General features: G+C 41.0%; 1 protein-coding gene across 7 annotated transcripts; it reads left to right on the top strand.

Annotated features, from left to right (window-relative positions):
• The first annotated feature begins 966 nt into the window (after positions 1-966).
• Positions 967-26,119, top strand: LOC119019202 (AP2-associated protein kinase 1-like). Of its 7 annotated transcripts, none has more exons than XM_037097585.1 (20): positions 967-2,077; positions 5,898-6,016; positions 6,702-6,810; positions 7,585-7,727; positions 7,885-8,006; positions 8,831-8,912; positions 9,041-9,173; positions 9,555-9,658; positions 10,057-10,136; positions 10,228-10,391; positions 11,138-11,322; positions 12,186-12,407; positions 12,926-13,113; positions 13,392-13,585; positions 13,671-13,739; positions 15,765-15,869; positions 16,100-16,201; positions 16,737-16,907; positions 17,222-17,311; positions 17,866-21,545. In XM_037097585.1, the coding sequence occupies exons 1-20, from the start codon at positions 1,918-1,920 to the stop codon at positions 17,958-17,960; spliced, it is 2,637 nt and encodes an 878-aa protein (XP_036953480.1). In that variant the 5' UTR covers positions 967-1,917; the 3' UTR covers positions 17,961-21,545. The 7 variants fall into 7 exon arrangements, with proteins under 7 accessions (XP_036953480.1, XP_036953474.1, XP_036953475.1 ...); XM_037097579.1 differs by lacking the exon at positions 17,866-21,545 and adding an exon at positions 23,475-26,119 and having other exon boundaries at positions 982-2,077; XM_037097580.1 differs by lacking the exons at positions 17,222-17,311; positions 17,866-21,545 and adding an exon at positions 23,475-26,119 and having other exon boundaries at positions 987-2,077.
• The last annotated feature ends 742 nt before the right edge of the window (positions 26,120-26,861 follow it).

Below are 26,861 nucleotides of genomic sequence, written 5' to 3' on the forward strand. Positions count from 1 at the left end.
GACTTACATTGACTTACATTTGCTCAAGTGCTGTACTTATGTACAACTTTGATTTTCATTACTTATTTACTTCTTTTTTTTTCAATACATTGATTTTATCAGCAGTTGGCTAAAAGGAAAACTAATTCCTGTAATCGGAAAAATACTGAAGATCAGATATAATAGTTAGCCAGGCAGGTAATCAGTCAGTCAGTCAGTATTTCTATAGGTGACTTTCAATTTTACCAAAGTATTATTTTAATGATTAATTAACATATCTTTACTTTTACTGATCTATGACTTATGGGTACTTTTGACAACACTGTCAGTAGGTTTGACTTGATATCTGCAAGAAAGAGAAATATTTATTTAACATTTAGTACCCTTATCAGTGGATGGGAAAAGACTAAATGAAAGGTCATAAAACAGAAAAATACAGTAATAAACGTAACAAAACATGGTACAGATCAGATGGCAGAAACTAATATTGTCAGTACATCTTAGCACAGACAACCAGAAAGCAGAAAGTAAAAAGAGACAAAAAAGTGTGCATTGTTTATTTAACTTCACAGACAGCCAACAAGAAGCTGATCTCAGATCATATTTGACTCTGTGATGCTATAAAACCATCTGCTGTTAGACTTGATTATAAGCCTCTACTCACTGTAATTATCGCTTCCCACCAAAGACAGTGGAGATCAGAATAACAGATTTTCTTAAATGCAATCTTGATACATGTAGCTGCACAACATACTTTAAACATACTATTTATTTGTTACAATTAGTTACAATTAGTTGATGTTGTTTGCTTTTGTCTCCTTTTTTACCGTTTTTATGCTTCAACCTTGTTTTTTTGCTTTTCTTTTCATTTCAATTTGTATAAATTTGTTTAGCATTTTGGATGTAGTTTTTTTTTTAAACTGGGCTTGGTTTTTAACACCATACTTTAAAGCACTTTTATGACTGGCAGGTGCTATATCAATAACGCTACTTTTATATTATGAAGTATACAGAGCTAAATCTAATCCCTTATACCAACTTAAATGGTTTAAACACAAATATGCTCCTGACTAGGACAGACAATGCATAAACCTGAACAGGCATGCACTGAGCTGACCGGGTAGTTACTCTAGAGCGGTGGGCCGTTTGATTTTGGGACCGGGGAGCCTGTGCTGACAGGAAGTGGCTGTTCATCATTTGACCAATCACACCAAGAGCAGTCCGGGATGACGGAGTCCGCAGAGAGGAACTGGACAGGACTCTCCCCCACTAGCATCGACTCTGTTTGTAGCGACGTTAGCTCTGTCATTAAGTTAGTAGTCCAGCCTTCTTACGGCCAGCTGGACGCACAAAACCAGCGAAGGTCTGACATTCTTTTCTACGACACAGAGCAGTAGAGCAGCAGGTATACCACGTAACATTTTGGCTGGAAGATATCGGTGGAGATGTGTAATAAGCTGCATTGGACACTAAGGACTTACCTGGCTGCCAGTCTGTCAACTGACAGCTGTCATCACACCTAGCTGCTTAAGCTAGCTGGCTAGGTGAGATAACGGCTAACAAGTGTTTTTTTTTCGGGCTCGTAGCCTGGCTAATTTAGCCAGCCTGTGCTGCTCTCGGTTCACGGTGGAAAGCGGCGACTTCCGCATGAACGTTATATCTTATTATTTTCTCCACAATATTTGACTCCGCCTGCTGTTCAAACTATGAGTTAGCCGAAGAGCGTTGGACAGCGGTGTTGGAATATTTTGAGGTCCAGCTAGTTAGCTAGCATTTAGCTTAAGCTAGCTGGCTGCTTTCATTCAATTCTTGAAAAAACTGCTAACGCGTTATCACCAGCACCTCAGCGAACAGGGACTGGTCATATCCGATCATAATTGTTGCTACCTTGCTAATACATTTTGGACTTGAACGTGTTTTGTATACCTCGGGGGAGAAATGAAGAAATTTTTTGATTCTCGACGGGAGTTGGTGAGCTCCGGGCCTGGCTCCGGAGTCGGTGGAGGAGGCGCTGGTTCCGGCGGCGGTGGCAGCTTCATCGGACGGGTCTTCACCATTGGACGTTATCAAGTGACCGTCGAGGAAATTGTCGCAGAAGGTGAATAATGTGACTTGCCTGTAGTGTGGGTTGCACAAATGTCACGCAAACACGTTCAACTAGGTCCACAATCTCAGCGGAACCTCATCGTGGTGAGGATGAACAGACAGGTAACATAAGTTAGATACATGAGTGGGCCTGTTGTTTTTGTTTGGCTGTGGCCCAGCTAAAGCACCATCGTTAGGATATGTTTTATGGTGGTCGTGCTTATTGGCACAAGTCTCCACTGTTTCAGTGTGAGTTGTGATCACCCCCTGCTACTCTTCTGATGATCACTTACTTGCCAGATGGCCTTGTTCCAATCATACTTTTCCTCTGTGGCCTTAGCTTTCTTATATGTGTGAAATGATCACAAACGTTGGGGAAGAGAGAAGATTTTATGGTGGGTTATATAGCTGACAGCTGTTCAGACTCAGATCTCTTAGCATAATTACACTCCTTACCTCAAGGCTGGGCGTAACACTGAGTTTCTGGCTTTTCTACTTTGTTTAAAAGGACCAGTGCCATGCTGAGTCATCTGTCTTGATATGTACAGAGGGAGTGACACATCACAACTGGAGATTTTAGAAGTTCGGATAACAATGTCTTGTTAGTTAGAAGGAGGGTAAAGGTTATTAGGCTGTGCAGCATCATAAAACAAGACCTCTTGACAAGGCGGGCAGATTACACAAAAGTGACAGGCACTTTTCTATGTTAAAAACAAACTTGCATGTCAGTTAGCAGGAGGTGAATCCAAATCATTGACATCAGGGGTGAGAAATGTTTTTTGAAAACAAGTCTTAACTTTTAAGCTAGTTATTACCAGAGCACAGTTAAACAGGCTTTGTTATACAGGTTTAACGGTTTCCTATGATCATTTGTTTTTCCAATGAGAGTCTGCCATGCTCTGTTAGCTAAGAGCGCCTGTTACTAAATAATAGATGAAAGTAGACTGATTAATTCATCAGTACCATAGATAGGGCCCCATCTGTTTGGCCACACCGCAGTTTTATGAATGGTTTTAGACATCTAACCTCAGTCCTACCCTGCACTGAGATGTCAGGTCGAATGTTTGGTGGTATTTGTGCTGCTGGTGATAAAATATTGTAGGTTTCTTTAGGGATCAATCAACACTTTATTTTCAGGGCCAATACCCGCTCAAAGCCAAAACACTGTTTTGTTTTCTATCTAATTGCTGACAAAATAAATTATTTTAAAAATGCAAAGATGCTGTAAAACAGAAAAGTGCTGGATTTCAGCCTTGCTTACCCCTAGTTTTCTTTTTTGTTCTGGAAATACTCTGGACTTGGTGCAGACATTCACCTGAAAGAGGCCCCCTTGAAGTTGGTAATTGTTAGGCCTCATAAACAGGACTGTTCATGGAAGATGAACCACAAGAATTTCCCAAATATTATTTATCTTTTTATGAAAAGGTAGCTGGAATGTTTTCCTACATATCATTTTTTTTCTTGCTCTGGCAGGGGACCTACTGTTTGCAATGTGACTCCCCCCAGTGTCACTAGACCTATTTATTCAGATGGTTTTGGTTGTTTTTTGGGATGTTACTTTCTGTTTGCAGTTAGCTGGCTGCTGTATTTGATAATGTTACTTAAAGAACCTCTTGCTGCTCCCTTTGTTGTCAGTGTGGAAATCTGTTGCCGTGAGCTGAAATAAACACACTTTTCACAATAGACAAAAGCAGACAGAGGAGAGGGACATGCTGGCTTTTGTAGTTTTTCAGCCTAAAGATACATGCTTGAAATCATGTCATTATTCTAGTTTTTAGCTCAGACATTTTGGCTTCAGGTGGTGTCTCTGATTTGTTCTCAGCTTGTTTTTCCAGGACTTTGCAAGACACAGCTTTTCTTTCTGTCTGTCTTTCAACAAGATTTGTATGTGTCTATATAGAGCTACTGCTGCTATCATTTGACCTGTTCTCGAGATGTATGTGACATTATTTATTCAGTTTTGTATGCATCAGCTTTCTTTGGTCCATGGTAATATTGTTCCAATAGGTGAGACAGCTGCTGTTAGTACTTCTTGCTGTTATTGTGGTGTCATGTAACCGTCCAGCATTGTAAACAGCATTGTACTCATGAGGACATGTGTAGTAGTCCTCAGCCTAGATGGTAGTTATGTAAGTTCCATTAAACTAATGACAAACTGTGGCTGAACACCATTCACTATGCTTTTCATGGTAATGCCCAAAGGTGTATTTTTGTGTGCATTTGCTTGAGCGTGTATCCATAAGCTAGAGTGGTATAATCCTGGAAGTCAGGACAATCAGTTACGTCACGAGGCAGTGGCTATTTGTAGGTGTACTTACAATTATTTGCTCACACTGTCAACTGAGATTGTAGACCACTGGTAAAAGTTGCTTAAGAAGGCTGCTAATCCCTCTCATTTCTTAAAGGCATCTCAGATTAGACAGTGCAAGACAGCGGGGGGTCGGCTGTCTGAACTCTCACATACTGCACACACACACTAAAACAGCCTGTTTTTTCATGTGCTCCTGAAGTGTTATTTTCAGTATTCTGATTCAGGATAGTGTAAGCAGTTGTTTTAATTGAAACCCACATTGCAAGCACTGCTCTGCTCTGTATTTCTAACACTAATTAATGTTAGTGTGTCAGCCCAGTGCTCTGCCAGTACCACGTCTGTACTGTGGTGCAGATTTTAGCACTTCACTGTGAAATTTCCAGTATTGAATTATAGCTGATGATGTCAGAAAAAATGTGATGAGTTATCATCCATGGTGACCAAGCTTTTCCCTGTTGCATACAGGACAGAGCACTGAAACCCACATGATTTCATAGGTGAGGGTTATGGTCTTTATTGTGCCATTTAAGGATCCTGTCGAAAAATAATTCAATTTTTTGGAGTCTCATCACCTTTTGCACTCCTTAAATAGCATGACTCACAGTGATGTTGCCCAAGGCCAAATGACACCCAGACCAGTCACGTGGAGCTGTCCCTGGCTTAGTGATGCCAGCTGGATGAGTCAGCCCAGTGCATGGCATTAACACAAGCTGTGAGAGAAAAAGAAACTGTGAACAGTAGAGCGGCAAAAACAACAAATTCAGACCTTTACAGTGAAAGCTGTAAAGAGACCAAATGCATGCTGGGGCCAGTTTATAGCTAGCAATCAGTGAAGACGATAGACTATCCCACAGTCCATGATCAGTGCAGTGCAACCATAAATTTTGATTGAATTTCTATCACACGATTTATAGAAATGGGAAAAGCTTGCAATGTGAGCTTCACGTATAAATGATATCCCACTATGTCTTAAGTTTTCAGACATATGAATTATTATCTAATGACAGAATAATGTGTTTAATATATCTGTGTGGTCGTTGCTGGTTTGAGTTGATGGATACAGCCATCATGTGATTTTTCTCATATGTCAGCATCACTGTGACTGAAGGTGGTGTGATGAACTCTCTCACTTCCCGTATCCTGTGACAGTGTTCTCTACTTCTTGCATCCTCCCCCTCAGCACAACCGCTGACTCGCACAGTGGTGTTTCAGTCAGCAAGCCATGCACTCATCGTATTCAATAATCCCTGTCCTTTTCTTACCTCATTACTAAAATATCATCATCAGTACATACATACACTTGAGTTTAGCAGAGGCCAGTTCCTTTATTTCATCCATCTCATTGTCAGCATATCAGCACCTGACAGTTATTGTTATAAAAAAGTGAATTTAACCTAACACCATGTATGGTGTTGCTGCTGCTGTAGTTGAATGTCTAAAATTGCAGTTGAGCATGATACTTTGAGATAGTTATACTCTTGAAATGTGTGCTCATTGATTTTTCTCCCTCTCTCATTTGCAGGAGGTTTTGCCATAGTTTTTTTGGTGCGAACTCATCAAGGAGTACGTTGTGCTCTTAAAAGAATGTATGTCAACAACGAGCATGATCTGCAAATCTGCAAACTTGAGATACAGATTATGGTGAGTAAGACTGTCCTGTCACTGACTGCTGAGTGCAGCAGATAACAGTTTCGTTCTGATACTACTAGGAGATGGTCTTGTAAGAGCGGGTTGGGTTATTGTGCTTTAATGTTAACGGGTCTGAGAGTTGCAGTGTGAGACGGGTGGGATTTATGACATCAATCTTGTGTAACATAACACACAGAGAATTGACGTTTAAATACTTGCTTTAATTTTCTGAGCCTTGTGGTCTGACCGTGACTAACCACTGAATGCTTGAAATCCTTTGAACCAACACTGAAAAATATCTGAAGAAATATGTTTGACCCAGAAATATTGACGATAACAGAAGAGAGTTCAAAGTTTGAAATGTAATTGTAAGTAATGGAATTCTTCCTAAATTGTTGAATTACCATCTAAGCTCGCTTTCTCATCCGTTTCCTTACAGTCATTACTGTAAATGAAACCAAACAGTTACTGTAGCCACACCCTGGTTGGCATGATTGTTGCTGGATGGTTATCGTCATTATTCTAGACTTTGGGCAGAGAATCGGAATTTCTCATCGGATAAAAATAGGTTGAATAGTTACAAACATTAATGTATTTTGTAATTTACTAAGCCAACTGTTTCTGTACTGTAAAAGCTATAAAAAAAATGTGTCTCTGTTGTTTTTAATTGGTGCTCTCTCTGTGTTTGTTTAAACAGAGGGACCTAGTTGGCAACAAAAACATAGTTGGTTTCCTGGACTCCAGTATAACAGCAGTTGGAGCTGGCGATGTGTGGGAAGTCCTAATCTTAATGGACTTCTGTCGAGGTAAATCAGCCCACCCCCATCCCATCCTGTCTCTGTTAAATTCAAAGCTCCATTACCCTCGGCTCCTCACAGCATCCTGTTCTGTTCAGGCAAATGTTCGACTGATAGCTGTCGTGGTCAATAAAACTTCTGTTTCAGTCAATGCACCACTGAGTGGTGGTATTTATAGAAAGTTAACATTTTTACACTACTGTGTAGCTGTTAAAGTGCCTGTAGACCTGAATTCCAGAACACAAAAAGCGTTTTTTTTGCCACTTTTGAGAGAAAGAATGACAATGTAATGTATTAAAAACATGCATCAATGCAAATGCAGACTTAAAGTAATCAATTACAGTAACAAACAAAATAATTCTATAATTTTCTTTCTTTCTTTTTTAATAAGTCAGGTTTGTTGCAAATCTGATGCTGCCAGGAATGTGCAGTTACATATGTGAAATGAAACATATTTACTTATTCATAAATTTTCAGTTTTTTATTGAGAGGCCACGAATAGATGCCATTTTTAAGATTTAATGTGGTACGTGACTTATTATCCTTTTTTTCCTGCAAAATCTATGTCAGGCAAATAGATTTTTTTTGGTGGATGGATCTGTTGGTAGTTGTACATGTGTTATCCTGCCAACAAACCAACAAGCAAACCAACTTACAAACATTCAAAGAAACGGAAATGGGTCAAAACATAACCTCCTTGGCAGAGGTAAATATGTATTTCGATGGGCATAGCTCAGGACAGGGTTAAAACTTACTCTTTGTTGATTTTTTTGTGTTATGCAGGTGGGCAGGTGGTTAACTTAATGAACCAGCGGTTACAGACAGGCTTCACTGAAGCTGAGGTCTTACAGATCTTTTGTGATACGTGCGAGGCGGTCACTCGTCTCCACCAGTGCAAGACTCCAATCATTCATCGAGATCTCAAGGCAAGTCTAATTTATTTTCCAATACACATGTACTAACTCACTGCATACCCCTTGCTGATAAATGGCCACACTGATTATTTGGAAGTCATTTATTGTGACGTTGTTTACTTTGTGTACTATCAGTTCTGACAGGCCTAATCTTGTCTCCCTCGTGTAGGTGGAAAATATTCTTCTGCACGACCGGGGACACTACGTGCTGTGTGATTTTGGAAGTGCCACTAACCGCTTCCAAAACCCTCAGACAGAGGGGGTGCCAGTGGTGGAGGAGGAAATCAAAAAGTGAGTTTTTCTGGGCTCCATACACCTGTATACCTGTATACTGATTATAAGACATAATGTCATAAGAGGTTGTCACCAAGCTACTTTTGTTGTTTATGTTCACTGGATGATATATTGTTCTGAAAAATGTCACAATTGCTTCAGTGTGCTCTTTTACGGTTTAATAACTAAATCTAACTTTGTTAGGCACTTCTGCACGGTCAGTAAATTAAATACAGGATTACATCTGCATTACACTGAAAAGCATGTCGGATCATAATAAAATGATTGACTATAACCTGTTTAAGAGAGATCAGATCGAGACAATACTTTGGGTGAAAGTCTAAAACATCAGTGTACATCTATTATATATTCTAATTTAAAAAATATTTTTTTTAAAAACTAAGTGCAGTCTGAATTCTAAATAAAAAGAAAAACAACACATTTTGACGTTTTCTGTTGTCCTTGCCAGTCCTTGTTAATCAAGTGATAGGGTAAGAAAAATAAAATAAAATTAACACAGGAGGTCAGGAACCCCAAAAATTGTTCTAGGTCTGTGAGGGTTAAAATTCAGAAGCTCATTTGGTGGCTGTGACTCAGGGGTAGAGCCAGCGTCTTGTTATCAGAAATTCGCTGGTTCGATTCCTCTGGTCTGCATGTCAGAGTGTCCTTGGAAATGATATTGAACTCAAACTGCTCTTGATGTTGTGGTCAGCACCTTGCATGGGAGCCACCGCCATCAGTGAATTAATGTATGTATGAATTAACTGCAAGTCGCTTTGGATATAAGCACCTGCTAAATACCCTAAAATGAAAAATCTCTTCTCTCTTGCTCTTGAAACCAGGTACACTACACTGTCATACCGGGCACCAGAGATGGTCAACCTCTACGGTGGAAAGATAATCACAACAAAGGCAGACATTTGGGTAAGGGCTGTCATTACCACTATGCTACATTACCTTGCGTGTATGATCACATTAGCTGACCATGATAATCTACTAAGTTCTTACATGCTAGACATAGTCTGAGTATATTCATTCTCATGTCTGTACAGGCCATGGGTTGTCTGCTCTATAAGCTGTGCTACTTCACACTCCCTTTTGGGGAGAGTCAAGTGGCAATCTGTGACGGAAGTTTCACCATCCCAGACAACTCCCGCTACTCCCACGACATGCACTGTCTAATCAGTGAGTAACCCTCTTCCCCAGAATATACACACTGCCCTACATACATCATGTGCAACCCTGATTCCAAAAGAGTTGCCTTGCTGTGTAAAAAGTCAATAAAAACAGAATGCATTGATTTGCAAATCCTTTCTGACCTAATATCCCACTGAATATACTATAAAGACAGGATATGATATTTTAAAACTGAGGTGTTTTTTTTGTATAGATATACACTTATTCTGACTCTAACTCCTTAAACACACAACATGTGAAACACCACAGTATCCCTACTGTTTTGGATTGAGGTTGTTCATCCTGTGTGCATGTGCAGTTACTGAAAGTGTGGAAATATACATTTTTATGTGTCTCACACTAAACATCCGTTGTTCATTGATTTCTCAGGATACATGCTGGAACCTGACCCAGATAAGAGACCAGACATCTACCAAATATCCTACTTTGCCTTTAAACTGGCTCGACGGGAGTGTCCAGTCCCAAATGTACATGTAAGTCGCTATGACAAGATGAATGGCAGGGATTTGAGATGGAAATGTGCTGTGGGGTTAGTGTTGAATATTGGCAGCGAGGTCAACTTTATTCATAAGCCTTTTATGCAACTCATAGACAGTGGTTTTAGTTGTCTTGTTGCTTTCTAAGAAAATGAATCTTGGATGTAATGATATTTAAGAGAAGTTACGCCTTTTAGCCTTTGCCACGTGACTGCCCTCCATTCATCATATCCTTTTCTAATGCAATTACAAAGTAGTTCAACACTTGGTCCCCTGATTCAACCAGAAGTCTACCTCCCTCAATGTTGTCTTAACACCTCACTGATAAAGACATACTAAGTTAACTCTTTGCTTTGAATGTAAAATAAAACTTGTAAATCTTCTTTCTGTTGTAGAATTCACCTATTCCTGCAAAACTTCCTGAGCCTATCAGAGCTAGTGAAGCAGTGGCCAAAAAGAGTCAAACCAAAGCCAGGTGAGTGAAAAGTAAAGCAATTTTAATGTTTTAATCATTGTAGGAAATTTCAAACTACTCACCAGTTTTTTTTTCTCGTTTCCTCCATCAGGCTCACAGACCCCATTCCTACCATGGAAACCTCAATTGCACCTCGGCAACGGCCCAAGGCTGGCCAGGCTCAGCCCCAGCAGATATCAGGAATTCTTCCCATCCAGCCAGCTCTCACCCCACGCAAGAGACCCAATGTGGCTGCCGGAGCACCCCAGGCCATAGGTATAAGTAACTCTGTACATCTGTCAGGGTTAAGACTGTTCATATTTTATAATATGGTGATGGGTTTATGGTGACCATTGTCCTGGTGACACTATATTCACAATATACTATAATCTTGTATTGATTTTGGTGCAGTGAATTACTCAAGTGGCTGTCAAAGTCTTGTATTCCCAGTAGTTAAATTAGCCCATCCATACAAGTCTGTTAATTGTCTCTTTTATGAGCCCTTTGGCATCAACACTTGAGAAGGCAATCCATCGGTTGCCAAAAATATGCAGACAAGAGTAGATGATGTCATATTAATTACAGCAGCCTACTCTCCAGTTTTTAATGTGCCATTTTAGCCCACTCATTTGCTGGGTCTGCGAAGTAAGTCATACTTTGAAATGTGATTTAAAATGTTTAATGCGTTAGAAATAGGGAGAAACACTATAGAGAAAAGGTCAAACTTTTACTTTTATTAACTAGCTATATTAAATGTGTCATGGTCAATAAATGCATTCATTGTTACCGGGAAATATAGTGCAGTATTTGTTTTTGTCTTCAGATGAAAGTGAAGATTAGGCCCAAATGATGTTACTGAAATTGTCCTTTTGACATTCTTCAAGGCCTACAATTAAACAAATCCAAACACTTAATTCAACTGATTCAAGATGTTATATATTTGAAATGTGGTTGCTTTTTTCTAAAGATAATTTTGATGTGGTCCATGTTTTTCCTCATTCTTCTGATGTTCTCCCTTCCAGGTGTTGGTATCAATGTCCCACCTGCAGCTGCTGTCCAACCTGCTCAGCAGGCTCCTGCTGGCCAGACTGCACCACAGCCAGCTCACACCGCCAACATGCAACCACAGACTACACCACAGCATCAGCAGCTCCTCATGAAGCAGCAGCAAGCCTCAGCCTTCTTAAGCCCACAGAGTAACCAGCAGGTAGGCATCCTTACAGAACATGAATGAAAATACTTTTTGGTCACATTGAGTAAATCTCACTCAGGGATTTGGAAAGATAATGTGTGACGATGCTGAGGACACGTGGTGACACACTCTCCAATCAGATCTGAGCTCATCAGCAAGTTTCAGGACAAAATGTTTGGAATAAATTGGGCAATAAATCTTCCTTTATTCACAGAATATTCCTACTTTCTTTAGCACACCCATTTTTGATTTTCTGCCAAATTACCCCAGTAACTTATTAAAAAACAGTGGAAAGTTTGAGCTTTGAGAGTACCACAATACAGTCACAGTTTGTATCAGTTTGTTCAGCCTCTCATGCCTCAATTCACCTCGTAATTATCCATTTAATGACACACACAACACAGTACCCCACACAAAATGCTGTACTGAGCTGGTAATTTGTAAAACACATGCTGTAGGTCTACTTGACCTTACTTGTTTGGCCATGGTATCTGGTAATGGGAATCTTCAGCCTGAGAATTCAGTTACTAGGGTTAGTGTTAGTTTCCATGATGTGACACTTTGAATAATCCCTCAGTTGTCTGGTTGTCATTGTCCTAAAAGTTGTAATTCAGTGTAAAATATTTTGTTCATACAATGCTATTGATAACTGGTGTATTCTGAAGATAGAATATGTGCTTTTAGTGACAAAAGACCTGATTATAACTTTAAAATGTTGTGAATAGTTCCCCATCTAAATGTCTCTGTGTCTGCCTCATCCATTGTGTGCTTTCAGAAAGGTAGAAAATAAACCCTGAAAAGTATGCTATAAAAGGTTATTGCACCCATCAAAGAGCTATAAATCATGACAAACTGGGCTGTGTGGTATTTTTATATAGCATCAACTGGTGCAGAGTCTCCACCAGCAGCAACAACAGCAAACAGCATCTCAGGCGTTTTCCCTTCTGCAGTCCAAAGCTATGCCTGTTCCTCCGGTTATTACCCTGCAACCACAACACCTGCAGCAGCATGTAGCTCATGTCCATGAAACGGCAGCTTATCATCTGATCCCCATCCCTGAGTTTGCGGTTGTTGATCCTGACGATGACCCAGAGACTTTGGTAACATCTTACTCCTGCTGTCGTCTGCTGCTCTTTTGGGCCAGGGAGTTGATTACCAGCTGTTCTCTATCCAATCACATTTTAAAGCTTTTCTTCCCTGTCAAAGGAAAAGGGGAGGCAGGACTGCTCTTACTTACGTGAATGGGACAATGTGATTTCCATGTAGCTGGAAGTGCTTCCTTTCGTGCCATTTTTATTAGACCCTGCAGTAAATTACTGTAAAAATCCTGTATAACCAAATCAAATATCAAAATTCTTTGTTTCAGACTTTGTTGACCTCACTCCATTTTCCTGGGAATATGTTTTTCCCTTTCCATAACAGTTTTCTCTCTCTTTGTTGTGGTTTTCAGGGAATTTATAATCCGTTGTCTCTAGCAGATTCTCTTTTCCAACTGATCTTTCTAGCTTTGTTTATGTACGCTTGGGGGTCTAATTTGTTTATTTTTTTCTATGTACTAAACCAGAACTGCAATTCTCTGGTTTCTCCTCATAATTCCCTCTGTTTCTTCCTCGTAAAGACGACTGGCAGAGTGATTCATAAAGTCGGCTCATTGACGCCCCCCTCGTCGCCAAAGATGGCCCCCAAGAGCGGCCACAGACGCATCCTGAGCGATGTTACTCACAGTGCTGTGTTTGGGGTCCCGGTCAGCAAATCCACCCAGCTACTCCAGGCAGCCGCAGCTGAGGCCAGCCTCAACAAGTCCAAGTGAGTAGAATTAACTCCCTTCAGTGATCTGGGGATGAACTGTCCTTTCATGGCACTGAGTGTGCTGAGAGGGGCATGAGACAGTCCATTCATATGACAGAACCCCAAAGGAGGATAAACAACTCTTTTACATAGCAGAGAATCCGTCCATTCATGCTTTAAATAACTCTGTTCAGTCATTCTTATTTGCATACATCAGTAAGCCAGTGTCCACAGACTAAACACCCATGATCAGATTTCGGTGTACACTGTTACTCTTCCTTATGTTTACACTGCAGATCAGCCAGCACTACTCCGTCTGGTTCCCCCTGCTCATCCCAGCAGAGTGTGTATCATCCAGGTGATGGTGACGCCCAAACAGCCTTTACTGCACCTACCACTCAACCCAGCTGGAACCCCTTTGGGGATGATAACTTCTCCAAGCTAACGGCAGAGGAGCTGCTTAACAAAGACTTTGCAAAGCTAGCTGAGAGTAAGTTGTTAATAACATACTTACGTGTGCAGCTTTAGTAAAATGTTGTGTGTTAAATAAGGTTTTGCTACTTTCTTATGCACAGCTGCTGCACCAGGAGAGATGGTCATGGGATCCAGTGAAAATCTCATTCCAGGGCTCAATGCTTTTCCAGGTAATGTTAATTCTTCTCAGTATGCAAAGTCATTTTGAGTGATATATAAGTGATCAAGTGGACATTTCTCTCTCATCTATTTGCCCTTTCGAGAGAAGTCGAATTCAACCATTTTGTGCAGCCCTATTGACGTAATCATCATAAAGGTTATTTTGTGTCCTACACATTATTTTCTTTTGTTGGTCATCCTCTCACCTCCCTTCATTTCTTCTCTTCCATCTTCAATTCCTGTACAATGTTAAGCTGAAAGATCTGGAGGTTTTATAAGTGCAGCTTCAGTGTTATTGATTGTCCAGGAACCTTTTAATAGCCTCTCTTACACCACAGGTAATTTTCTTTGAACAAGCCCTTCCTTTGATCCTCTTCGACCTCTAGTCTCTTGAACAAAAAACTTCTTAAAGCTTATGAGTAACTCTTTTTATTTATTGAAGAGGTTTCCTGGATATCACACTTCCCAGAGGTTAGTTTATGAGAGCTAGTTTTGTGGTTTGGATTTGTACATGGTCCTATCTTGTTGACATAGCAAGCAGCCTCACAGTGGCTCCTTGTCAACTTCGATGAATAGAGGCCATAGCTACAGCTAGAGCGCATCTCATTTGCAGATCTTTGCTTTTGCTGTTGCCTGGCAACGCAAAGGACAAATTCTCCTTTGTTAATTGGATTGCCTTACTGCTGGAAGAGCCTGCTTACCAGTTACCTTAAGAGCAAGAGAAAAAGTTGAGCGTGCTGCTGCCTTGTTCAAAATGATAACCAAGCCTTTTATATTCTTCTCAGTTTAGCCTTTTGGAGGGGGGGGGGCTACTTCTAAGCTGTGTCACCTCCTTTGTGTAGTTGCTGTTTAAAGCTTGAACTGACTGGATAAAAATGTTGAGGCTATTACATAATCAGGATGTGGTTAAGCTTCTCCACCCAGCCTAAGCTGTCTCTCTGACACGACGTCGCTCACTCAGAGAGGATGCACACAAGCAACAGTCTTTTGCTGGTGGAGCAGAGAGCGCCACCTAAGCAGCACTTGGACAAGGGCTGAATCGTTGAAATTAAGAAATAAATCTAGCATACTCTCTGTTGACTCTAGTACAAGAATAAGCTGTGTGACATTTAGGATTTGTAAAAAGCTTTTCATCAGTGTTGGCCTCTTTCCTATAGTGAAGGGGGCAAAAGGTCACATCTGCTGTGCCATTTTCTGACATTCCTTGTCTAAGACCTCATCTGCCCCATTTTGCCCCATAACAGTTTCCTGTAAGTATGAGCTGCAATGAAAAGTAATTTGTCGTCTCATGCATGGGCTGTATTTCATCTTAACCAAATTTATATTTTTTATGATAACAGAGTAGCATAATGATGTGCACGGCAGTGGTTTTATAGATGAATAGAAAGGCTTGACATGTGAAGTGTCAAGCCTCATCGGGGCAATCTATGGTCACTGTGAGGGAACTCACTGGTTGCTGTGGCTTATTTTGTACAGTTAAATATTTGGTGTTGACGTTTGTACTTAACTTTAAGAACACGAAACATTCGCAAAGGATTTAATAGAGTTTTTGTCTTTGCATGAGATTTCACCTTGTTAACTGGAACCGAGTGTGTGGCTGTGGTGGGCAGAGCTAGATAAACTAATATAGAAATCTTACAATTATTTTGTTGTTGCTTTATGGTTTCATTAATGTTGCAAGCAACCACATGTTGAGCCTTGTGAGTGTAAAATGACCATGAAATATTGACATGATGTGGGCCATTTCCACTAACGCTTTTGGCCATGGCGGGTCAAGCCGATTTCATTCTTTCATCCTTTTTTTTTTTAATTTCCATTCCCTCTTACATCACATTGCCTATATCCTACTGTGTTAGAAATGTAACTAAACTGTAATATTTGTAAATATTAAATATTTCCCCACATTTCTAGAATTTTATATCTCTTTAGTTTTTCTGCTTCTTTTTCTTTGTATACAACCTCTGCCCTCATCGCCTTCTTCTCTGCCATCTGTTGCCACCAACCTCTCTCCATCTATCTCTCTGGCTCACTCGCAGAGAAGCTGATTGAGGGACTGAAGTCCCCTGAAACTTCTCTGCTGCACCCTGACCTTTTAACCCTGGCTGACCCCTTCAATAGTTCTGCAGAGAGCTCCACCAATGGTACTAGCTCTGTTCTTGGCCCATGCCTTGCCCTTTCTCTAAATTCCCCATCTGCTCTACATGTGTCTTCTTTGCCTTCCTGCTCCTCGTTCACTCACATGTTCACAAAAACCCACTGGGGGAAGGAGTAAAGAAGATCCTCATCAAGTTAATCCATACTTAGGCGATCTATTTCCTTATTTCCTTAAATTACTACTGATTTCTTTTTTCCACTTGCTGTCTACTTGTAGCCAAGGCAGAGGTGTGTGTGGATTCACTGATTCCTGGTCTGGAAGCCCCCCAGGCCCAACGACATTCAGGCCAGCCAGAGCTCATCCCTGCCAGCATGCCAGGTTAGCATCCTGGCCCACAGAATAGGAAATTTCAGATAATTCTTTGCAGGATTTTCATCAGGGAAGAATTGTTTCCAGTTGTGGTCATGATCCCCTTGTCACTTGTTCAAATCATTGTGACCCCAGGTTTTTATTGGGGAATTTTTTTACTACCGCAGGCAGTGTCTGTGCAAAAAATGTATCATTTTGTCCTGTCACTCTCTCAAAATGGCAGTGACTGGAACAGTTGCTTTAGTGTGGTACAGTGCGAACATTAAACAGAATTTGTATAATCAATGTTGATCTTCCAAACACAGTCTACATTCTTCTGTTATGATCAATAGTAGTTAACATTCTTGATTTCATAGCTTTTGCTGAGTGTTAAGCTCCTGCCCCTGATTTTGCAGCATATTTTCTATGGGATTTCCACTAAGACCTCTCTCTGATGCTGATGATTGATATGCTTTCAAAGACAAAACTGTTTTTACTAACAAAAATGCATTTTCATCTGCTCTGTAACCCTTTTTCTTTCTGGCTTTGCTTCATTCTAACTCAGACTCTCTCACCGGGGAGGACTCTTTGCTCGGCTGTGATCTGTTGTCACATACTGCACCTCATGGAAACCAGTCTGTTTCTGCTCTCCCTTCCTCCTCCTGCTCCTCTGCTCCTCCTGGCTCCGGCTCGGGATCCTGTCTGGAGGAGCTGCCGCCTGGTCAGACAGCTTCCGGTAAGACCACCCCTCAGCTAGCCTTATGTCTGCTGGGTGTTTCAGCCCATGAAGCCATCACAGGAGGGCCCGTTCAAACAGCGGAAACAAAACGTGAATTTAACACACTCAGTGTGAGCTTCACAGACCCTTGACTCATTTGTTGAAGAGCCAAAAGCCATCTAAAATGCATGGCTTGTAAATACTGTGACTACCCTGGCTCCATCTATTTTTAATCTTCTTGCATCTTTCTTTCTTTATTGGCTCTTTTCTTTGGCTGAGTTAACTTCTTTGCCCCCTCCATCATTCCTTCACTTCCTCTTCCTTCAACGCAGACTCTGCTTTCCTCATGTCGTGTGGGGAGAAGGGCAATGATGACGAGTTTGACCCTATTCCTGTGCTCATCTCCAAAAACTCTAATCAAGGTAAGGTTAACAGAATCCCAAGATGAGTGCTCACACCTGCTGAAGCCCAGAACATGAGCCACAAAGATGATTGACTTGGCGCCCAAATTCAGTTAGACTGTGACTGCTGATGTGAAAAGGCTTGTATGGGTGTGCTTGTCACATTAAGGCTTGTTCTTTTTATCCCATCAAGCTCTCACATTAGTCATCTTTCTCTCTTTTGTTATTATTGTTACACTGCCAGTGGTTCTCCAACTTGCAGGTGTTTGGCTCTGTAGTTTATCTTAAAAGTCCCCTCATGTTAGGCATTCCCATACTCTCCCCCCTGTAATGATGCAGCTGTATAAAGATGATCCCAGCTCACTCTCTGCTTGTTTCTCTTTCTCTTTCTGCCCCCATTCATGCATCTCTCCACTCTGCCATCATTTTACCCTCATCTCCATCAACTCCTCGCTCCTAATTTCTCCATACAATCTCTGTTAATATTACTTATTCTTTTGCTTGTTTTTCACTATCTCCCTTGGCTCTTCCATGTCCATCTCTGTCTCTCTCTCTTTCTTTCTGGCACGTTTCAGGTGGTCACTCGCGCAGCAACAGTGGCAGTTCAGAGTCCAGCATCCCCAACTTGGCCCGCTCCCTTCTGCTGGTGGATCAGCTCATCGACCTCTAGAGGGGGTGGGAGAGGTCGAAGGGGCAGTGTGCAATCCTAACAAAGGGAGGGAGGGTGGGGATAGAGATGGAGAAGCCGAGGCACTTAATGTAGCACGTTATAAAGTGAAACAGAGGAGCCAGCACAGATCGGTTCAGTGGAACCTTTCTTTTGATGTGCGTCCTTGGCCTCAGCTCCATCTCTAGTTGCCCGATATGCTGGTTTCATTATATCTCTGCTGGCTGTTGACACCCACGCTGGAAAAAAGTCTTCTCATTAATGCCTGAGCATATCGCCTGCTTCTGTCCTGGCTACACCAGTCCTCCTCATGCTTTCCTCATACTTGCATTAATATCCCTCATTGAGTGCACTGCCATGGTGATCGACTGTCATCACCTGCACTTGTTAAACTGCTTGATCACAGCTGCATTGTGTTTCACTTTGTGCACTCGTTCAGGGTTGAAGCTTTATTTAAACAAGCCACATGCAGGCATGCTCATTTGTGTTGGGTCTGACTAAAGAGTGAGGAGTCAGAATGCTATAAAGACCTCCAGGATAATGATGCACTTTCCTGTGAAAGCTTTGAACTATGAACTATTGATCAAACAAAGATGCACCCTGAGGGAACCACTGAGCTGTTTACACTGATTGAACCAGTCTGTAAAGCTAAAATGCTCGCTCTGTGCTGTACTTACAGGTTTCTGTAACTCTTGTGGTTTGCTATTGTGCAAAAAGAATTAGTAAATTAGGCCTCATTCAGACCAAATCAGATGTTGCAGCAAAGACATGCCATTCCTCCCATTCATTTTGGGTGTTGGCAGTGCATTTACGCTGCAGTGGTGTGGACTGCAGGGGTTGCTGTTAAAAAAAACTTAGAAGTAGTAACAAAATGGAGAAAAGAATAATGGTGTCATGCTATGATGGCAAATCACACATGTAGGCGATCAGGTCAACAGTATTGTTGTTCAAGATGTTTACACTGAATTTGTAAAATTAAACTATAAATATAGCCTAGTATAGTGTTGACAAAGATATCGAAATATCGATACTGAACATTTGAAACAGTTTCAATACTCATTTTCCACAGTGTCAATACTGTAATTAATATCAATATATTTTTAAGGTGTATCAAAGCTAATAATTCCATTTTCATGACAGTAGCCTAGTACTATAATACTGAGGCACACATAACATACAAATGTGATCCAGGTGCTCAAAGACAGTTTGCCAACCTTTTGCCAATGTCTGATGGATAGTGAGCAAGCTAAATATCTGGTTGAGTCACTGACAGGCCGGGGAGCCAGGAAAGCTACAGCAATGAGACATGAACCCAGTTTTATCATGCATCTGTGTATATGGAGCGGGCTCAATAATAGCTTATAGTTTGAGTTTCAGTATTTGTCATGGTGTCGTCCTATTCAAGATGGCAGTCATACTTTTTCAGTGGGGAATATTCCTTGCTGTCCGCACCTCTAAATCCATCCTCTCACCCATATTCTTTTCCTTTCCTTGATGTTGTTTCGCTGCAACTCGGTGCTAAAACAATGTTCCGTCTATGTTCCGTAGTGTGTTAAACCATCGACAGCTAGACTCCATATCACAAGACAGAAAGTTGCATATTGTGGACAGCACAAACCCTGACAGTCGTTGAGATTGTCCGAGGCATAAGTTGCTTGTTGCCTCTGACAATATGCTGCTCTGCAAACTTGTTGATGTTGACGGACCACGGACCATGTTTTGTCCTCACAAATCTGTGCTTATTACTGCAACGCCTGATTTGGTCTGAATAAAACCTTTGGTTGTCTTTTTCTAAAATTTTGCACCACCTAAGGAAGACAGATCTGGTCAATTCTGTGCTACCAATTCCCCAGACAGTATCCATTTATTTAACAGCCAATTATCTAAACTAACAGTAAATGAGAGCTGCAGCTTCAGCTTAATTGTAGATAGGTCTTTCTGGATGTTAAGCAGGGTATTATTTCTCCTCAAACTCATCAGTCGTGGTGATGTGCTGAAATCCTTAAACTGGTGATGTCAGTGTTAACACGGCTGATTCATTCAGCTCCATTGCCACAGCAGGATGCTTTCACTGTCAGCATTATCTCCAACAGTTTGAAATGGTATGAACTCATCATATCTTTGACCCACTGGTAATATAGGCACTGCAGAAACAAAAGGAAATCAAATGATTAGATGTGAAGCCATGCCAAAGTTAAAAGAAAGTGATTATGGTATGTTCACAGTGTGTCAGTCTGCTCTCAGGGTGAGGTGAAGATGAGCAGATTTTAGCAGCTGTAACAGAGAGGGTGTAGATTTCAGTGTAGATAATGTGCTAATAAGCTTTACATGAAAATCTCCTTTTTCCTTTTTTTTTGTCATCCCCATTGTTTGATCTATCCAGTCTATTCCTCTCACACATGTTGAGGTCACATTAATCTCAGCCAGAGGAGAGATTGAAAAAAACGTCTTTATTTGTACATAAAATCACTATTATTTTGGTTTTATTTTTCTTGTCAGCACTGTTAAATGTAGATTTGTTTTTCTAGTGTGTGATATTTAAAAGCATTTCATCTATCATGGTGTGAATAATTGTGACTATTACTGTATGGATAGTGCTTTAGAATGAATGTATGAAAAATGTAAAAATGTACAAGGATATATAGTTAAAAAAGAATATTTGTGTATGAAGCTGTATTTAAGAGTGTCGACCCAAGTCCCTCTGTCTTTTCTCTTCATTCATTGTCAGTTATTCAGCTAGTACTTCTCATCGATTCATGAAACAAAGTGCTTATGACTTACCTGACTGGGTAGTGTTTTTATCTCTCCCTGCAGTTCTTTACATAATTCTGATACGTGTGTCAGAATATATATACGTGTGTCTGTATATATTACTGAGATAAATTTAATCCAGCGGGCAGCAAAACGGAGCTAATGACGGAAGTTATTTCCTGAAATCTCTAGCACCTTTCACCACTTTCACTGATCATGGAGCTTATATGACTTGAAACAACTGCATAAGTTATGTATGACTTCGCATTAAGTCTTTACTGTCAAAAATCCAGCCAACTTTGATTCTGGCATTCTCTAGCCAACAAAGACATAAATCCCTTTTTAAGGTTAATATCTCCTTGGATATTAGACTGTACACTTCAGTCGGAGCATAAATAGGTTCCTCCTTCCAGAGTGACATTGTAAAAGTTAGTCATAGACATCGACATTCTATAAGAACTGGCATGGGTAATTAAAACTATGCTTTTTTTCTTTCCATCTGATGTTGTTCAGTTAAGTCATTTGCAATTTTGTGGCTAATCTATGCAATCCTACAGTAACGCTTCATGTTCTTATCAGACACTACAGTGCTGTAGATTTCTCGCCTTGGCTGTAGAGTTTGACTTGTGTTGCTGTGTGAAACCGATGTACTTGTTGTGCTGGTTGGGTTGATGTGGTGGCAGGTATAAAAAAACAAAAAAAAAGACTTTGATTATATCAAAACATTTGACATGATTTGTCAAAGCAGGACTATTATGGATTGTGTACTTCTATTTTTATGGATTGAGGTTCAAAAAAGAGAGAGACAGAAATAAAACTCATCAATGTGAATGTAAATTAAGTCTGCGGGGTCAGTTTATTTGATTTGTGCTCAGGAGAACAATGCCAGCTGGTTTTATTGACAGTCTGAAGATTTATTCTTCCATTTTCATTGTTTTAATTAGCAGATGGATCATTTTTCCTTCTGGAAACCAAATTAGATTGTGGATACACTAATCTAACTTGGTTTACCACTGGGGCCTTCTCTGCTCAGATTTCAGTGTCGAACCATTATTTAGTGTGTGTCTTGCACTGTGGGGATATTTTTGCACTGCTTAGTACGAGCATCATCAGAAACTTGTCTGACAACTAACACTGTTGTACTTTGTGCTATAGCTGATAAATTCACCAAAGAATGTATATTCATACAGTATCTACTCACCCCTATTCCAAATGAAAGTCATAGTTCACAAAACATTTCTGGAGCTTCACAATAAAACAGCGTTGCAGCATTCACGTTAACAAATAAATCAGATGGGGACTTGATTTAAAAAGTAAAAAACCTTTCCTCCACACAACTCAAAAAGCTTAATCCAGGTCTCTGGAAGCTCGGAGTTCCCAAATTGATTTGAAAGGACATAATTTTCATCCTCAACATGCCGTCCAGCTTTCAGACCTACTTCTGACTTTACTTTTAGCTTGGAAGCTATAGTAAAGATTTTGACTTAAACATCTGAAGTGATGTCCTTTTCAAATCAGTTTGGGAAGTCAGGGCTTCTGAAGGCTTGGAAGACGCTGGCTAAGCTGTGTGGGGCCATTTTATGTTTGTTTTTCATTGAATGTATGCTTTAAAGTGAGTTCTCATCTACTTAAGCTGTTGAGGAGAATGCTGCAACACTGTTTTGCTGTGAAGCTGCAGAAATAGTGTCCAGAAATTGTTCTGTGATCTACAAAAGTTCTCCTGACTCTCTATCTGCATGAGGATGTAGTAGATAATGACTGAATATTCAATTGTGGATGAGAAGGACCTTTTCTAGAATTTCCTTCCTACCTCTTCTCTTTCTTCCCCAACCCTTCATATCTCAGATGTTCTTGGTAGAGCTGTATTTTAAAAGGGCATTGAGTCTCTGCATAGTGTTCCTGTTTGTTAGATTGTAGTGTAGATGGACTGTAAGAGTCTGTGAGCTGCATCGTGCAGAACTGATGGATGTCGTTACACATGATTACACCAGCAGTCTCACAGTTTGTTGTTGTTCTGGTGGTGACATGGTCCATAGCTTCATTTTTTTTTTTTTTGGATTAAATTAACTGCGGCTCGAAATCATGTAGAAATGTGTGTACTGTGTGAAATGGGCAGAAAGCAAAACAAAACCCGGCGTTTCCCTTTAATGGCTGCAACTAACATCTTCCCAAGAACTGCCAGTTAACAGCTGCTGCCGACGCTGCTGAGGTAAGACTCATCTGTCTCTGCTCCTCTGTGCAAACCTGTCTGTCCCTAACTGCCTCTCCTTTTGCTGTGAAGGCTCTTTGTCCTTGTTTCCACAGACCTTCTGACTCCCTCTGAGCTCCCTCTACCTCAAAATAAATCGACTCTAAATGAACGTAACGCTGATGAGAGGCACTGTTTTTGGAGGTTGAGGACGCTGCTGCAGCTGTGGAAATGATTTGTGGAATAATTTGTGGAAACAAGGTGTATTCGATGTTGTACTGGTAGAGCCGGCTAGTCCTGTCTGTCTCACGTGACCTGTTCACAGTAGAGTCTGTCTGTATTGTTGTAGTCATGTGCTGGTTTTTTCACTGTTGGGTCGTTGCCATTGATTCTTCAGTAGTGACAGATGTTGCAGGTGATCCATCGGTTCATATAGTGTATGTGTGACTGAGGTTTGATGGTCTAGTAGATGAATAGGCAGCTGGACCTCAGATGGTAAAGTTTCTTGTTAAATTAATACCGACTAACGTTTCTGTTCACCTCCTGAAACGTTCTTTTCTTTCTGCTCTCTGATACAGATGTGCAAGGAGAGACTAACGGCTACTCCGTGCTTGGTGAGGAACGAGAGACCGAAGCTCCGGAAGAGGGATCTCAAGCAACCCAGGAATGTGTGCACTCCAGCGATGAAGATGACGAGAAGGAAGCTCATAAGGAGGAGCAGCAGGATGGAGGAGCCGTTGAGAGTCACACAGCGGCTCATGACTGCAGCGGCTCCAGACCTCTGCTGATGGACTCTGAGGAGGAAGACGAAGCTCAGTTGGCCACACAACCACCGGCTACCTTCCATCAACCTACCCCAAACACCTTTGCCCAGAATCATTCCCAGCATGCACACGAGTTGGCACAGGGGGCAGAGGTCCCTGCAGATGTTTTCTCAAAAGCTCCCTTTCGGGTCGGGCAAGAAGAGGCGTGCGACGTGTTCGCAAACGCTCCGTTCCCACGCACCCTGCTTTCGGCTCAGCAGCAGCTCGATGTGTTCTCTCAGGCACCCTTCGGAAAACGAAAGGAGGCTGCAGGGGCCAAGACCTCGCATCCTCAAGCAGCTGTAACCCCCGATCAAGGTGTGTTGGGACAAGTCGCCCAACAGCCGTTCCGCCCGCAAGCTCTGGCCAAATATTCCCGACACTACGAGGGACCCGTGCCCCAGCAGCCAGTAGCAGCTCACAGGGTCGTGTCTAACGTGAGCAGGCAAGCCGCTGTGGCGTCCGTCCCTGTTGGACCTCTTCACTCATGGACCTCAGAAGTGAGCGCTGTGGACCCTTTCGTCTCTGCACCCTTTCACCTCAAGGCCCCGCAAGAAAAGCCCTGATAGCACACTCAGAGGTCAGGGCAGTGGGTCTGTCAGCGCCACTGAATTATGCAAACTATACCAGGCGTTCTGCATGCTGTCACCAGCGCTGCAGCTGGCCTGCAGGCCTGCATGGATCTCATTCTGGCTCCGGCTCCAATTAGTTCTGATAGTGCAAGGTCGTCTCTACACTTGAATGCTCCATTAGAGTAAGAAAACTGACATCATTCCCAGACTCCTTGTCATTTTTTTTTTTATTATTATTATTATTATTTCTCCTGTCTCATCCTTTTACCCTTTGAATTTCCTTTTTGGTACGTACATCTACACAAAGACAAATGTGGTGGTCAAGCATTTGATTGTTTTCTTGCCTACCTCAGTTACTTTTCGTGTCAGCACTAAAATACAACACAGGGAGGGAGTTGATCGATTGTAGCTTTGGCAGTTTCATTTCCTGTACGTTCTGAGCTTTACTTTGAAGCTGTGATCCGAACACACCTCACTCCTCCACTTTATTAGTCCACGGACAGGACCGCTTCAGCTCGAGTCACAAGATCGTGACTTCGCAGAAGCTTGGAAGAGGAAAAGACACTGTTTCACTCTGTATGAGTGCCGTCTCCCAACACTATTGTGAGATTGTCATGACGAGATGTTTCAGAGGAATTTATCTGTAATTACATCAAGCAAAACATTTTGAAAGGCCTTATTATGCCCCTCAAGGTCAATAGCTTTGGGCCTTTTGATGCTGGATAATGATGCATAGACATTTCAAGGATAAATTTTGTTGACATGTTTGCATTATTGTTACGTGTTTTATGTTTGTGGTCACTGTCCTGTCTGATGAAAATGGAATTCAGTGTTTGTTCCACATAAAGTACGAACCATATATAAATGTTAGGCCTAGAAAATACATTATAATAGTTGATTGTGTTATGTAAATGTAAACCATTCACTTTCCTTTGTCTCTTCTTACTTTACAAGATGATTTCTCTGAAGCCTTACACTCTTCCAGTACTTCCCTCCGACCACATGAGACAGCACAAATCACTTTTGCCTTTTGTGCCCTCCTTAGAAGAACTGCTGCATTTACATCATTTTATTGCACTTGCATTCACCACCAAATAAATACTGGTGTGCTATCATATTCCACTTCCATTTGCTGCCTGCCATATGCTAACGCTCCAAGATGTACATTCAACTCTTTAACGCATCTCTATGGTAGTCGGCTCCAACTGTGACTCTCACTTATGAACAACTGAAGTGAAACCTTTAACTGCAACCTTAAACAAACGCTTTGCTGCAGTCACACAAATATCCACAGCACTTATGCTTCGCAGTTCTAGTCAGGGATTGTAACAGTCTTTGAAGCAAGATCTTTAATGGTGGCTGATTGATGACATTCCTTTTTGAATTTATTTCCATCTCCATGTTGGGTAATATTTTATTGTCTTTGTGCTTTTGTAAAATCATGGAACATTTTTTGGTTCCCACCATGGCACTTTTAAGAAAGGGGATCCAAAACAGTTGAAACCCAAAGTTTAATTCATGTATTTCTCCGTTGCAATGTAAAATCCTTCTTTTTTTTCTGTTTTCATTTTGTGTACAATCTCTTTTATAAATGCTCACTTTTGTCACCCGACTTGTAAACATGAAGGTTGCACATAGTCACTGACACAGAGTCAGGGTTCCCTAAGAATGTGTTTTGATTGTAACACAGCTGTAAAATGTATTTCGAACAGTGTTGTTAAGGACGTCTTTGGAGGATTTAACTTGTTGGACAGAAAAAAAGCACTCGAAATACTTGTTATGCTGCACAGCCTGCCTTTGAAAACTATGTTGTAAATCATAAAAACTATTAAATGAATGTAAATTGAACTTTGCAGTTTTGTCATCATTGAAGCACAGTTATGTATGAGAAATTTGCATAAATACAGCTTGAGGCTCTTTTAATTGGACAATCTCTCATTTGCATAAACTTAAACCAGAACTACATTTGAGTCTGATGTATTACATTTCTTACTCCCATACGTGTATCTGATACATAAAACCTGTTCACAAGGATGTTAATCGCTTCACCTCGGCCAACATTAAGCTGCTTATATGTTAAAGGTTGAGTTCACTCAAACATGAAAACTCAAGTAGATGGGGGGGAAAATCATTTTAAAAAAACAACTTGTCCTGTGTAATCCACGTTGTCTTCAGCCCCGAGATCTCGGATTGATTTGAAAACGTACTATTTACCCCAACACCGTCACTGGCACATGGTGTCACAAATGTTTGGTACCTCTGGTTTAGGAGAATTTTTGTGGGGACTCTGACTGGGTTATGAAACATTAGCAAGCTTTCCAGCTGCATGAGGTTGAATAGATATTAGCCCTATTCACACTTTAGCGTGTGTGTTTTCATTTTGGGGGGAGCTCATCCTCTAGTAGTACAAGAGCATGATTAAAACAACATAACCACCGACAGGGAGCTGCTTTTTCATTTCCAGGAGTGGAAATTTTCATTCTACTGCTGGTAAACACTGGTATGTGCTTTTTAATGTATGCCTTCTATCACTTAAAACTGCCCTTAAAAAACTGTATTGACAGCGGCTTATGTATTGATTTTATGGTAG

This window comes from Acanthopagrus latus, chromosome 5 (genome assembly GCF_904848185.1).
Source record: "Acanthopagrus latus isolate v.2019 chromosome 5, fAcaLat1.1, whole genome shotgun sequence".
Taxonomy (NCBI): domain Eukaryota; kingdom Metazoa; phylum Chordata; class Actinopteri; order Spariformes; family Sparidae; genus Acanthopagrus; species Acanthopagrus latus.